This window comes from Canis lupus, chromosome 29, assembly GCF_048164855.1.
Source record: "Canis lupus baileyi chromosome 29, mCanLup2.hap1, whole genome shotgun sequence".
Taxonomy (NCBI): domain Eukaryota; kingdom Metazoa; phylum Chordata; class Mammalia; order Carnivora; family Canidae; genus Canis; species Canis lupus.
In genome coordinates this window covers 27,802,557-27,815,522 of record NC_132866.1, presented here as the reverse complement: position 1 = coordinate 27,815,522, position 12,966 = coordinate 27,802,557, and the positions used below count along the sequence as shown (strand labels likewise).

At 48.0% G+C, this 12,966-nt stretch overlaps 1 protein-coding gene across 17 annotated transcripts in view; it reads left to right on the top strand.

The window, feature by feature from the left end:
- The window catches only part of PAX2 (paired box 2), a 92,179-nt gene that overhangs the window by 57,684 nt on the left and 21,529 nt on the right, over nt 1–12,966 (top strand). For all 17 annotated transcript variants that reach the window (XM_072805670.1, XM_072805668.1, XM_072805675.1 and 14 more), the window contains one exon: nt 12,647–12,822. In XM_072805670.1, coding sequence (XP_072661771.1) covers nt 12,647–12,822 — 176 coding nt within the window. The remainder of the gene's footprint in view (nt 1–12,646; nt 12,823–12,966) is intronic.

Sequence of the window (12,966 nt, the reverse complement as noted above, 5' to 3'; positions counted from 1 at the left end):
AGCCCCGGAATGGATTTTAGTTTATCACATGATGTGGTCCCTGCACTGGAGGAGCTTCCCCACCATCCCGGTTACCTGTCTCTGAATTCATTCTTGACAGTTAAAAGTCCCTCCTTTGTGAACACTGAACTCTAGAGAGTCTAGCCAATGCCAAGAACAGTAGAACCATGCCACTCTCCTGGAGATACTACATCCATAATGTGGCCTAAGATTACATTCGATTTTTTTTTTTTTAGCAGCTCTGTCAGACTCAAGATCATATTGAGTTGGTGGTCAACGAAAACCTTGAGATCTTTTTCACATCAATTGCTATCAAGCCAGGTCTACCCCATTCTGCACTTGCATAATTGATTTTTTTAAACCTAAACATAGGGCATTCCATTTATCCCTGTTGAATTTCATCTTGTTGGTTTGGGCTCTTAATTCCACCTGATTAAGACATAAGGATGTCTTCTGTAGCATTATCCTAGTAGAGTTTTTCACAAGAATTACTTGTCTTTAAAATAAAGGAGAGACAGGGAACCCTGGGTGGTGCAGCGGTTTAGCGCCTGCCTTTGGCCCAGGGCGCGATCCTGGAGACCCGGGATCGAATCCCACGTCGGGTTCCCAGTGCATGGAGCCTGCTTCTCCCTCTGCCTGTGTCTCTGCCTCTCTCTCTCTCTGTGACTATCATAAATAAATATAAAATAAAATAAAATAAAATAAAATAAAATAAAATAAAATAAATAAAGGAGAGACAATCACCCACCAGTGGAAACGTCCCTCCTGGTTGCAATAAATGAATGCTTTGGATACTATTGGGCCCAGTAGCCATCTACCTTATCACTTGCCTTCATCTTGCCCATAACATTAGGAAGGAGATTCTTTGTGAAATGTTAACATTCACCACATCCACAGCATTTCCTTCATCAATAAAAAATGCAATTTAAGTTGATGAGCAGATTGAGCACCTGCTAGATAGAAAACATGGCAGGAGGAGTGATTTACAAACGTAAATAGAATGCAGCTCTTGACTGCAAGAAGCTTCTAATCTAGTAGGGAGATAAATGTGCACATCATTATATAAGCAGAATGTGATAGATGCTGTGATCAAGGTATAAAGCGCTATGATGAATATTTTTTAAAAAAGAAAGAGAGAGAAAGAGAGAGAGCAGTTGCTTCCAACCAGGGCAATTAAGACAGTTTTAGTGGGGTTGGCATTTGATTGAAGCATTGCTACCTAATTAATGTGCCGCACCTTCTTCTTGGTAAATGCATGCTGGTTCCAGGGTATCACCATGTTCTTTCCTGTGGCCCACAAATTAACTGTATAATAATTTCTTCTGAAAGATTTCCCAGGATGCCTGGGTAGCTTAGCGGTTGAGTGTCTGTCTGCCTTTGGCTCAGGACACAGTCCTGTATCCAGGGATCAAGTGCTGCATCAGGCTCCCTGTGGGAAGCCTACTTCTCCCTCTGCCTGTATCTCTGCCTCTTTCTGTGTGCATGTCTCTCATGAATAAATAAATAAAATCTTACAAATAAACAAACAAACAAATAAATAAATTCCCCAACCCTAGCATTACCATTTATTAGAGCATTATTTGCATAAGCATACCATCTCCACCCCCACCCCCTCCCCCACTCCCCCTTGACAGGGCAGATGGCTTGGGCTTTGTCACTGCCTCACCCCTTTCGTTGTGTCTTCTTAAGGATTATCAAATTTAGGATCCTATCTGCTTCGCCCCCTAGGGTCCTGGTAGATGAGTTATCTGGGCCTGGGAAAGTTAAGTAAATTGAAATAGTTAGGGATCCCCTGGGTGGCGCAGCGGTTTGGCGCCTGCCTTTGGCCCAGGGCGCGATCCTGGAGACCCAGGATCGAATCCCACATCGGGCTCCCAGTGCATGGAGCCTGCTTCTCCCTCTGCCTCTCTCTCTCTCTCTCTCTCTCTCTGTGACTATCATAAATAAATAAAAAAACTAAAAAAAAAAAAAATAGGGAAGGAGTTAACCTGCCTGGCCCCCTCCTGCTGATCCTATTTTGAAGATTTTTTTTTTTTTTTTTTTTTTTTTTTTTTTTTTTTTTGGTGGAGAAGGCAAAGGCAAGCTGAGGAAGCACCGAGAGGTTCTACACCTTCTCTCCTTTTTTGTCTCAGTCTTACTCTGCTTCCCAAGTACTGAGCGTAAACCTACCTTCCTTCTTGGTCTTTCTTCAAACATAGCTACGAAGGCCCTTTTTTCTTCCTGATAGGTTCATGCTATTCTCATATCCATCCTTGGTTATGGGCCCTTCCTTCCTTCCATCTGTTATGTGTCCTTTTTAAGAGGGGGAAAAAAAAACTTTTGTCTGATAATAAGTATCATACATGCTCATTGTAAAATATTTGGAAGATACAGTAAATTAAAAAAAAAAATCACCCTGATCTCATCACTGAGAGATAACCACTGTTAGAATTTGGTCTATTCTTCACAGTCTTTTTTTCCCCTTCTGTGCATATATAATTTTTTTATCAAAACTGGAATGATACTGTATATATACAGCTTGTGTCTTGCTATTTTTGCTTAACATTATATAGGACCATTTTCACATATCATTAAATATTCTTTGAAAACATGATTTTTTAATGGCTGCATAATCTTCCACTGTTCGGTGTACATGATCTTTTAAAATCTAGGCTCATCATTTTTAAAGCTTATCCATGTGCAACAACCACGATTTTCCTTAAATGTCCTTCTAGTTCAGCCCCTCCCCCCACTCCAGTGCCTTTACTTTGTCAGGTTGATTATTTGAGCTTGTAGAGGTGAAATTTCATTTTTAGAGCACCCTGTCCTTAGGGAATTAGACTCCCTTGCCATGGGATCACGACCGTTCCTTCCCTCCACGTGTAGCCGTTTGCTTTCCTTGAGTTGGATTCTGTCCAATGCCTCCTCCCTTGGCTACTGTCAACTCTAGACATGGTTGCTTTCTCCCCAGATCCCCATCACTTCTCTTTTATCGGCTTTTGTTTCTCTCAGAATTAAGCAGCTTGGAATAGTGAAAAGGGCATTGGACAACTGAGAACCTCAGTTCCCCTCCTAACGATGACTAGCTGTGTGACAGGGGACAATTACTCAACCTTTCTGAGCCCTTTTTTTGGTCTCTAAGAGGGAATCAGCTTAAATGATCTGCATGATAATTTGCAGCTGTAAAATGCAATGACACTGAATCCAGAGTAGCAATTTCTTTTGTTGCTTCTTTTTTTCCTCTCAAAGGTAAATTGTTGAGGGAGGCAAGTTACAAATTTATCTACCTTTGCTTCTGGAATTCTGTTAGATGAATCAGCCAACATTTTTTTTTATCACCTCGGGCCCTACTCTAGGTTTACAGAGATGAAAAAGATGGGTCCCTGCCTTCAAAATAGTCACAGTTTAGTGGAGAAAACAAACATTAAAAAAACAACCATGCAAACAACAACAACAACAACAACCATGCTACATATAGATTCTAAATTTGGCTCTGCTTCTTACCGGCTGTTGTAGGTAATTTGGTGCAAGTTACCTAACCTTTCCATCCTTCGGTTTCTCCAGGTTACGAACTCAAGCTGCCATACGCATATTGCCTGTGTTTGCTTCTGTCTCTTCCAGTACTTGTTAGCTGTGACCTTAGGAAAGTTCTGGAACCTCTGTACATTTGTTGAGAAAACATTTGTTTTCTCAACTCCAAAATGAGGATAATAATAGAAGCTTCCTGCTTAAGTTCTGGTGAAAATTAAATGAGTTAATATATGTACAATTCTTAGATGATTGCCTAATATATAGTAAGCACTTCATGTTAGTTGCTGTTATTGTAAGAATTAAGTCAGTGTCTATATGTTACACATAGTGTCTGCTACTGTAATAGGAACTGGATCGATTTCAGTTATTATTATTATTTCTACAATAGAGGTTTGGATAGATGGCTACTGGAACACAGAGAAAGAAGAAATTAATACTGCTGAGGGAGGAGCTAGCCATCCATTGGTATAACTTTGAGGAAACTCAATCCAGAAAAGCTCATGGGACTTGGCCAAGGCCATCTAGCACGTGAGCGACAAGACCAGGATTTCAACTCCGATGTCACTCCTAGTCCAGCGTTATGTTAGGATCACTAATGCAAGTTAGTGTCCCTAGAGGCATGTGGGTGTAAATGGGCACAGCAGCCCAGGCAGCTACCCCTACTTTTCCCCCCTCCCATGAACTTCACTGTTTGTTTGTTTAAGATTTTATTATTCATGAGACACACACACACACACACAGGCAGAGACATAGGCAGAGGGAGAAGCAGGTGTCCAGTAGGGATCCTGATGCGGGACTCAATCCCAAGACCCAGGGATCAGGACCTGAGCCAGAGGCAGGCTCTCAACCACCCGAACCACCCAGGCGTCCCTCACTGAGTGGGCTCAAATTTCAGAAGCCCAGAAGCTGAACTTGGTCAAGGAGAACAGGTGGTCTGCCAGGGCCAGGCCAGGCAGAACCTGGTCTTGCTCAGAGCCTAAGCTGTGGGCCCTATTTCCAAGGGCTTCTTCATGCTCTCCTCCTGAGTGTCGCTTGGCCCGGGCACACTCGCAGGCAGGTTGTCCAGTTTAAGAATGGGAGGCAACGGGGACTGTCATCCCATCTCCTGGGACAAACGGTGATCCAGGAGGGTGATCCCAGGAGCGCACTCTCCAGCCTGGCCCTTGCAGCCCCTCCCAGCACAGGGCAGCACGGCTTGCCCCCTGCTCTCCCCACCCCCCTCCTCCTGTTTTTCCTTTAACACCCAGCATCTCCTCTTCGGGCGTCTCTCCCTGCCTTTCCTCGCGTGCACTCCTCCCTCGCTCACACTTCTTTCCTTTCTTTCCCTCCTGCCCTGTCCCCTCCGATCGCACGAATCCCGGCGCTCCTAGCTCCTCGGGTGCGAGAGCCGCCCGGCTCGGCGGGGCTCCTGGGCTCCTGCCGGCCCCCGCGCCCCATCCGCGGGGAGGGTGGGCGCCGCGTGGGGGTGGGGGTGGGGCCGGGGCTGCACCGGCGGGCTGCGCTGAATGACAAGCGGGATATTGATCGCATTCTGAACTCAGCCCAGCCGATAGAAGGTAATTAATGACTCCATTTGCCTCAGTACCGAGGAGAACAATTGAGTTTGAAACTGCAACAACTGGCAGCTGGGGGTGAACCCCTCAGAGGGGGAAGGTAGTGTTGGAGGAGCCAGCGGGGGAGGGCGGGCGGAGGCCAGCGGTCCGCACCGTGGGGAGCAAACGTCAGTGCGGAGCCCCCACCCCAACCGCAGCCAGCCCCGGCCCCTCCAGCGCCCCGGGCCCTGGCGGGCTGTTCCTACTTCCTCCATGCTTTTCTCTTTTCTTCCTCGATCGCCTTTTTGGGTCATTTTCTGCCTTCGGATGGAGTAAGACTGACTTTCCTCCAGATTGCTTCTGCTCTGCTGTGATCTTGCACACTTTCCTCACCATCCCTTAGCTTGGTACCTCATTTGTAAAATTGAACTAACGGTATCTCTTCGGCAAGTGTTCTGTGAGAACTAGAGATAATGTGTGTGAAACACCTAAAGCCTGCCTAGCCTGGAGTTAGCGTCCATAAATGATGATGATGTCCATAAATGATGATGATGTCTTTGACACGAAAGGCCAATTTGGTACAGTGGAGAGAGGGCTCTGGGGTCAGACATCCTGAGTTCAAATCCAGTCTTTGCTACTCACTAGTTGGATAATGTTGAACAAATAATTTTGCCTCTCATCTGAAAAATGAGAAGTACCTCGCAACATTGAGTGAATTTTTTTTTAAGATTTTATTTATTTATTCAGGAAAGACACAGAGAGAAAGAGGCTGAGACACAGGCAGAGGGAGAAGCAGGCTCCATGCAAGGAGCCCGATGCAGGACTTGATCCTGGGACTCCAGGATCATGCCCTGGGCCAAAGGCAGGCACTAAACCGCTGAGCTACCCAGGGATTCCCACATTGAGTGGATTTAATGAGTGTGTGTAAAAACTCTAATGTTGGTTTCCCCATAGACAGGTAGATATGTGTATTGGGTCTTAGAAAACTGAAGTTAGCATAGTTCTTTACCATGCTTTTTTTTTTTTTTCTTTACCATACTTTAAAAGAATTCTTTTCACTTGCCTAATTCCTATTTTTTGGGACTTGGGGGGTGGCCCTTGTTCATCCCATCTTGATTTTGTAGACTTTGATGAGCCTTGGTGCTTTCTAACCAAGGAAATGGCATTATTACTCCTGTCTCTGATCATCACCCAACATATCTTTTGGTCAGTGCACAAGAATCTCTCTCATCCCTCCCAGTGACTACTTTGAGAATTCAGGTAGAAAGTCATCACAAAAAGAGGACAGAACTCTTCTGTGCCTAGCCCTCATCCCTAAGACATGGTGTTCAGTGCCTTCCCTCCTGCCCAAGCTGCTGATACCTTGCTGGACAAAGTTCATGATTGGCCTGGGTTCAGAGAGGTAGAAGGTAGGGCTCTGCTCCAAGGAAGCCCAGAATAGTTGGGGAATGACAAGGCTAAGTGAGTGAGTGAGGAGAGCAGATCTTTTGCTGAGGAGTGAAAGACATTTTTATTAATGATTTTAGAAGTGGTACATGCTTATTGTACAAAGCCTGGACAATATGGAAAAACTTAGTTGAAAAGAAAACAATTTGCTCATGATCAGAAGATAACCATTGTTAACTATGCTGGTGGCTCTCCTTTTGGTCAAGACAATCTTTGGTTTTGCAGTTGTCTTCATGGAGACTGGGGCACTGCTGCTGGATCCCATGCTCTGGATGTTGGCCGGGCAGGCAGCCCCTGCTGCCCATTGCTGCTCTGTCCTCAGCTATCTGAGGATCTTCTGGTGCAAGGAACTGGAGCATCTTCTTGGTGCCAGGCTTCCTGGTGGATATGCCCTTGAGCTAGCCTCCTACCTTATTTAATCAATACTTTGTTTACTGTGAGTCTGTTTCCTCACCAGTAAAAAGGGGATTATAATCCCTACCTGCCTTGGAGAGTGGTTAGGAAACCCAGATAACCTAAGGTCTATGAAAGTTTTTGTTAACTGCTCAACAAATAGGAAGCAGTCAGAGGAGAAGCCAATATGAGTCTTTGTTCCCCTGAAAGAATACTATTCATCAAAGTTTTAGCTGAGCAGTTTGTTTAATTAACTTCTTTATATCCTGCCTTATTCCAAAAAGGACTTGTAGTAGCTCACTCTCCTTGAGAGTGCACTTGCTGTAGTGCACAAGACACTCGGAATGGGCTCTAGTTCTGAAAATCCTACTACCTAGTTGTGTGACCAGACTGGCCACCCTCTCCCCTCACTGCTCACCCTTTCTAGTTTTCCTTCCTGCAAAATGAGAAATTTGGACCATATGTCCCCTAGTTATTTTATTTATTTATTTATTTTTTAATTTTTATTTATTTATGATAGTCACAGAGAGAGAAAGAGAGAGAGGCAGAGACATAGGCAGAGGGAGAAGCAGGCTCCATGCACCGGAAGCCCGATGTGGGATTCGATCCCGGGTCTCCAGGATCGCGCCCTGGGCCAAAGGCAGGCGCCAAACCGCTGCGCCACCCAGGGATCCCTCCCCTAGTTATTTTGAAACAGTCTGTGCTCAGCCAGCTCAGGGCCATAGGCTGTGCCTTCAGTGTAGAGAGGATGCTAGGAGGGAAACCATGCCCCAGATGGAGTCAAGTGGTCCCCAGCTTAGCCCCTGGGTTTGGAACTTGGGCATCAGAGTGAAATGATGTAGTGGGCAGGCTCTGGGTGAAGCAGACCTGAATTCAAATCCTGACTGTCATTTACTAGCTGCCTAGTCTTGGCTAAGCTACTTAATGTCTCTTTGCCTCAGTTTCCCTCTCTTTCACATAGGTATCACAGTCCTGGCCTCACGGGGTTTTGGGGAGGATTCAGTGGCATGTGATAAACTGAGTACTGTGAGCTGCTAATGGATGGTGGCTGGATAGGGGACAGCAGGAGAACAGGGCTAAATCTTCCACATGTGGAGACTGACTAGCACAGGGTCCTTTCCTCACTCAGGCAGGGTGCAGGGTGAGGTCTTACTAAACCTAAGCAACTGAATTTTCCAGCTTTAAACTAAACACATGGCCTGGCAATGGAAAAGAATATTAAAAATCAGAACTGTCCCGTAGAGCCCGGGACATGTGGCCACCATACTCCAGCCCTCTTCTTGGAGCCTTGACAAGGAGTTGGCTGACAAGGGGTTGGCTTATCTCATCACGATAAAGGCCCAGGGCCTCCTCCTATCATTTTGGAAGGCCTTCTCTGGAACCAGCTCCCACCACCACCACGGGCCATTAGACCCATTTTATCCCAACCCTACCGTCTGTGACAGGGCCTCGGTATGGGGAGTTCAATTTAGAGACTGTCTCTGGACCCTGTTCTCAAGCGACCTCTGCTGCCTTCTTTGGATGGCAATTCTGCAGCTCCCAGGTCAAGTGCTACTCTTAAGTGGGAACACAGTGTTCTCTGTCCTTTGGGTAAAGGCACGTAGGTGGGCAGGGTGGTGTTGCTGAGAGTGATGCTGTTAGAAGCTCACCAGCAGCGGGGGTAAGAGAAGAAGGAGCATAAGTCTACCCAGGGACCTACTATGGATCTTCCCACATCTTCTGATCGCTAAGGATGTGTGAGATTTGCCTGATAAGTGCCTGGGTGTTTTGGGGTGTCAGGCCAGCCAGGTGTCCAGTACAGAAACCTTTGGCCAGGGGTCTGGATCAATCATTCAGTCAGTCAGTCATCAAACACACCCTCTATACCCACGTCCATGCCTGGCGCCAGAGCCACGAGATGCATCAGTGTGGTCTCTGCCCACAGGGAACTCACAGCCTGGCTCTTTGGTACAAGGGAGCTGTCTCTATTGGGTCAGGAATCTTCTTGGAGAAGGATGCTATCTAATTACTCACACATGGGAACCCCGGGTGGCTCAGCAGTTTAGCGCCTGCCTTCAGCCCAGGGCGTCATCCTGAAGACCGGATCGAGTCCCACGTCAGGCTTCCTGTGTGAAGCCTGCTTCTCCCTCTGCCTGTGTCTCTGCTTCTCTCTCTCTCTCTCTCTCTGTATCTCTCACAAATAAATAAATAAAATCTTTAAAAAAAATAATTACTCACACTTTTCATTCCCCACTTACTCTGAAACCTGGATCAAGACCTGGTCTTGCCTCCTCCTCTGTTTTGGCCCAGCTCTGCCAGAGCCAGTGACCATCCAGGCCTCGCAGTGGTCTCCTACTGTAGTTTCATCCCTCTTCTTGCTGTCACCTCTGAGGGTCTCCCCTTGAGAAGTCCCACCCTGGGCACTCTCTCTCCATCATCCTGAGGACCTCCCTGCCAGTGGTCAATGCTGATGACCGGTTCATGCTCTCTTCCTTTTCTGTTCTCATCTTCCACATTCTCTTTTTGTGTCTGCCTGTCTTCCTCTCCTGTCTTCTCTTTCTGCCCCCTCCTTGCCCTACCCTCCAAACCTACCCCCATCCCCGCTCTTCTTTAGTTGGATAGCCAGGTTTCCTGTCCGAGTGCCTTGTCTCCAACCAGCACTTCGGAGGGCTTCTGGTGTGGGGAGCATCTTCCCTTCTTCCTCTCCCTGTCTGCCTCTTCTCTGCTTCTGCCTTTCCTCCTTCCCCGGGCTTCTTCTTGGACCTCTGACCCCAGGCTTCTCCCAACCACCTCTCCTCACTCCTTCCCACTCTTTCCTTGCCTTCATCCCTTCCTTCCTTCTCTGGCTGAAGGAAGGTGGGTGCCACCGTGCCTCTAGAGAAAACCTGCCAGAGCTCCCTGTCCCCATCATGATGTCACTGCCCGCTCTCTGTCCCGACACCCTGGACTCCCCCAAACCCCCAGAACTTTCTTTGTGCTCCTTCACCGTTCGTCATTACCACTGCCTTTCCTGCCTTCTCATTGCCTTCCTTCTCCCCTGGGGGGTTTCCTCAAGCCTCCCATGGCCTCTGGTGGGGTTCTCTGCAGGCTTTCATCACACCACCTTGCTTCGCCAAATCCTCCAGCACCTTCATTCTCTCCATCACCCCCCCCATGCCCTTCCTCCTGCTATTCTCTTTGCCCCGCCTCCTGCTGCCACCTCTTCCAGAAGCAGCCTTCCCTTTGCCTTCCCTTCCTCCCTCCCCCTTCCATCACCACCGCTGCCTCTGTAACCTGTCTTATCACCAGGGCCTGAGTATACAAAAAAATAAATAAATAAAAAGGTCAGTGAGTGGAGGGAGCGGCAATAACCCCTAAAACAGTACTATCAGTGGAACATGATTGATCAATTGAATTCCATAGCGGCTGAAAAATGTGGGATTAAGTAGTGTATTATACGCACAATGAGTTGAGGCATGATGTTCATTTCAAGTTCATTTCGCCGGCCTCTGCCACCAGATCAGGCAATCAATAGGGGCAGCAGATATCATATATCACCTCTCTGCGGGCTGGGGAGAGAGCACCATAATCTCTCGCAAATTTAGAGTGACAGATTTGTCAAGATCTGAAGGGCCCCTGAATAAATGAAGGAAAAGAGACTCCTCCAGCCAGTGACCTGAGGACAAAGCTTCAGTTCAGCCCCTATACACGCACACACACACACACACACACACACAAGGTTGAGCCAAGCCACACACAGGCTTATATACAAATCCACACAGAGGCACAATATGAGCCTTCCCACACATGTGCACACACCCATGCACGTAATGTATGAGCACATGCTCACAGACAAATGCACACTTTCTTTCCCAGGGCCCATTTGGTGACACTGCAACAACCACACACAAAGACACTGCTGCCTCCCTAGGCCCTAACAGCAGGGCTTCCCAAAAGGTAGGAAGACTCCAGCAAGAGAGGATTAGACACAATGGAACGTGCAAATAGCTTTGAGGGGTGGAATTAGGATGATGGCACATCCTTGAAAGAAAAGCAGGCACAGAAAAAACATGGGGCACATGAGCTCATGCTCCCCATACAATCACACATGTACACACACACATTCTTTGAGAATAGTTCTCACTCTGTCATTTACACATACACAGATGCATATTTATCTGGATGTTTATAATATAATGTTTGTAATATTACAAGTGCATTTACGCAGAGAATACCCACATAAAAGGAAAAACTAAATATGCCACACCCTAACTCATGTAAGAGAGACACACACACTCTCTAAGACAGAAAAACATTCCTGAGGCTTAGACAGTAGAAAAACACAACAACCAAGTTTTGTGTCTCTAGGAATGCCAGGAACATGGAAATACCATGGAGCCTGCTCCTGTGTCTGTCTATCTACCTCAGACTCAATCTTGGGCTTCATTTCTCTCTTTCTTATACACACACACACACACACACACTTTTTTTGCTTTCCCACCTCCTGAGGAACAGAGTGGAGAGAAGACAGCAGGTCCCATTTGGACAGCAGACCCCCATGCTCCATCTGGGAGGGCAGAAGAGAGGATGGCTGCAGGATGAGGTTAATCAATATGTAATATTTTCTATGGTCTCCTGAATGATACTGTACGGTGTTACTGTATATAATGCAATATTGATTATATCATATCGTATAATCACCTATAAACTGATATATATAATAGTCCCAGAGGAATACCCTGAGGCCTACAACGTGGGCTGGCCCCAGGCCCAAGGCTCCCCGGTGGCTCTTGAGCTGAAGGAAGCCAAGGAGCGGCCACACTGTGGCTGGGGAGGACTCAGCTTCGGCCTGGAGAGTTGCTGGGTAGGGGTTCAGACAGAGAGAGAGAGCAGGCACTTAGCTCACTGTGTGCTCTGAAACCCTAACAGAACTGATGCAGGGGTGCCAGGATGGGGAGGGAAGGTAACAGAAAGCCTAGGTCGAGCTGGACGTGGACAGAATTGGCCTGCAGCCCCAGGGAGCGGGCACTAGTGTGGCACCGCCATGGCCTTTCCTTCGCAGCGTGAGTCTCAGCTCTCTGTGAGAACCACAGGAGGAGCTGGTGGGGCTCGAGGGGCTGGCCTCCGACAGAGACCTAGTCAGAGTCCGGGTCAGAGACAGAGGCTGAGGAGGACAGTCTGGGCACAAGAGTACCCACAAAGTCTCTGCCCAAGGCCGTGTTTCACTGCTCACATGCCACCTGCTGTCCTCCTGCTCTGCTCGGAGTCCTGGCCCCATGCAAGCAGAATGCTTCAGCTTGACTTTCAGAATCCCTCCTCCCTCGGCGGTGAAGTTAATTACCTCACCCAGCCTCCAGGTTACACTCAGCCTCGGAGATTTGATGATTTTCCACCCTTGGAGTCAGTGGAACTGAAATTCATCTCAGAGCCGAGTTCAATTCTCCACAGGCTCAATGATGCTGGTCTGAGCCACCCAGCTCCTCCCCCAGGCTGACGCAGGCCTGGGGACAGCAGGGGTTCAGGGGAAACATCTCCAAGGAGACCCCCAGCTGTACCTCTGCCCAGTGTTCCCGCAGTGCACCCCCCCTCCCCTCCCCGCACACTGGGACAACTTCCCATTCTCCCCCGAGGTCCTTCAGAGGCTCTGGCTCCCCCAGCCAGATCTCTGAGGCATGGTCAGCCCCTGGGCCAGCTGCTCCAGCCTAGAAGCTGGGAAGGAGGGGTCCCAGCAGGGGTAGGAAGCCCCCTCGACTTGCTGTGCCTCTGCTGGCCCATGCTGATGTCCCCACTGTGCCTGTGTCTTCTAGATGTGTCCGAGGGCTCAGTCCCCAATGGAGACTCCCAGAGTGGCGTGGACAGTTTGCGGAAGCACTTGCGAGCTGACACCTTCACCCAGCAGCAGCTGGAAGCTTTGGATCGAGTCTTTGAACGTCCTTCCTACCCTGACGTCTTCCAGGCATCGGAGCACATCAAATCAGAACAGGTGAGAAAGAACTTTCTGCTGTCAGGAGTGGACAGAAACTGGGCAGAACAGGCCTCTGGAGAACGTGCGTACCCAGCATTGCAAATGCTGCATATGGGTGCACCGTGCGTGTGCTGTGTGGGCACACTCACATAAGGACATTAT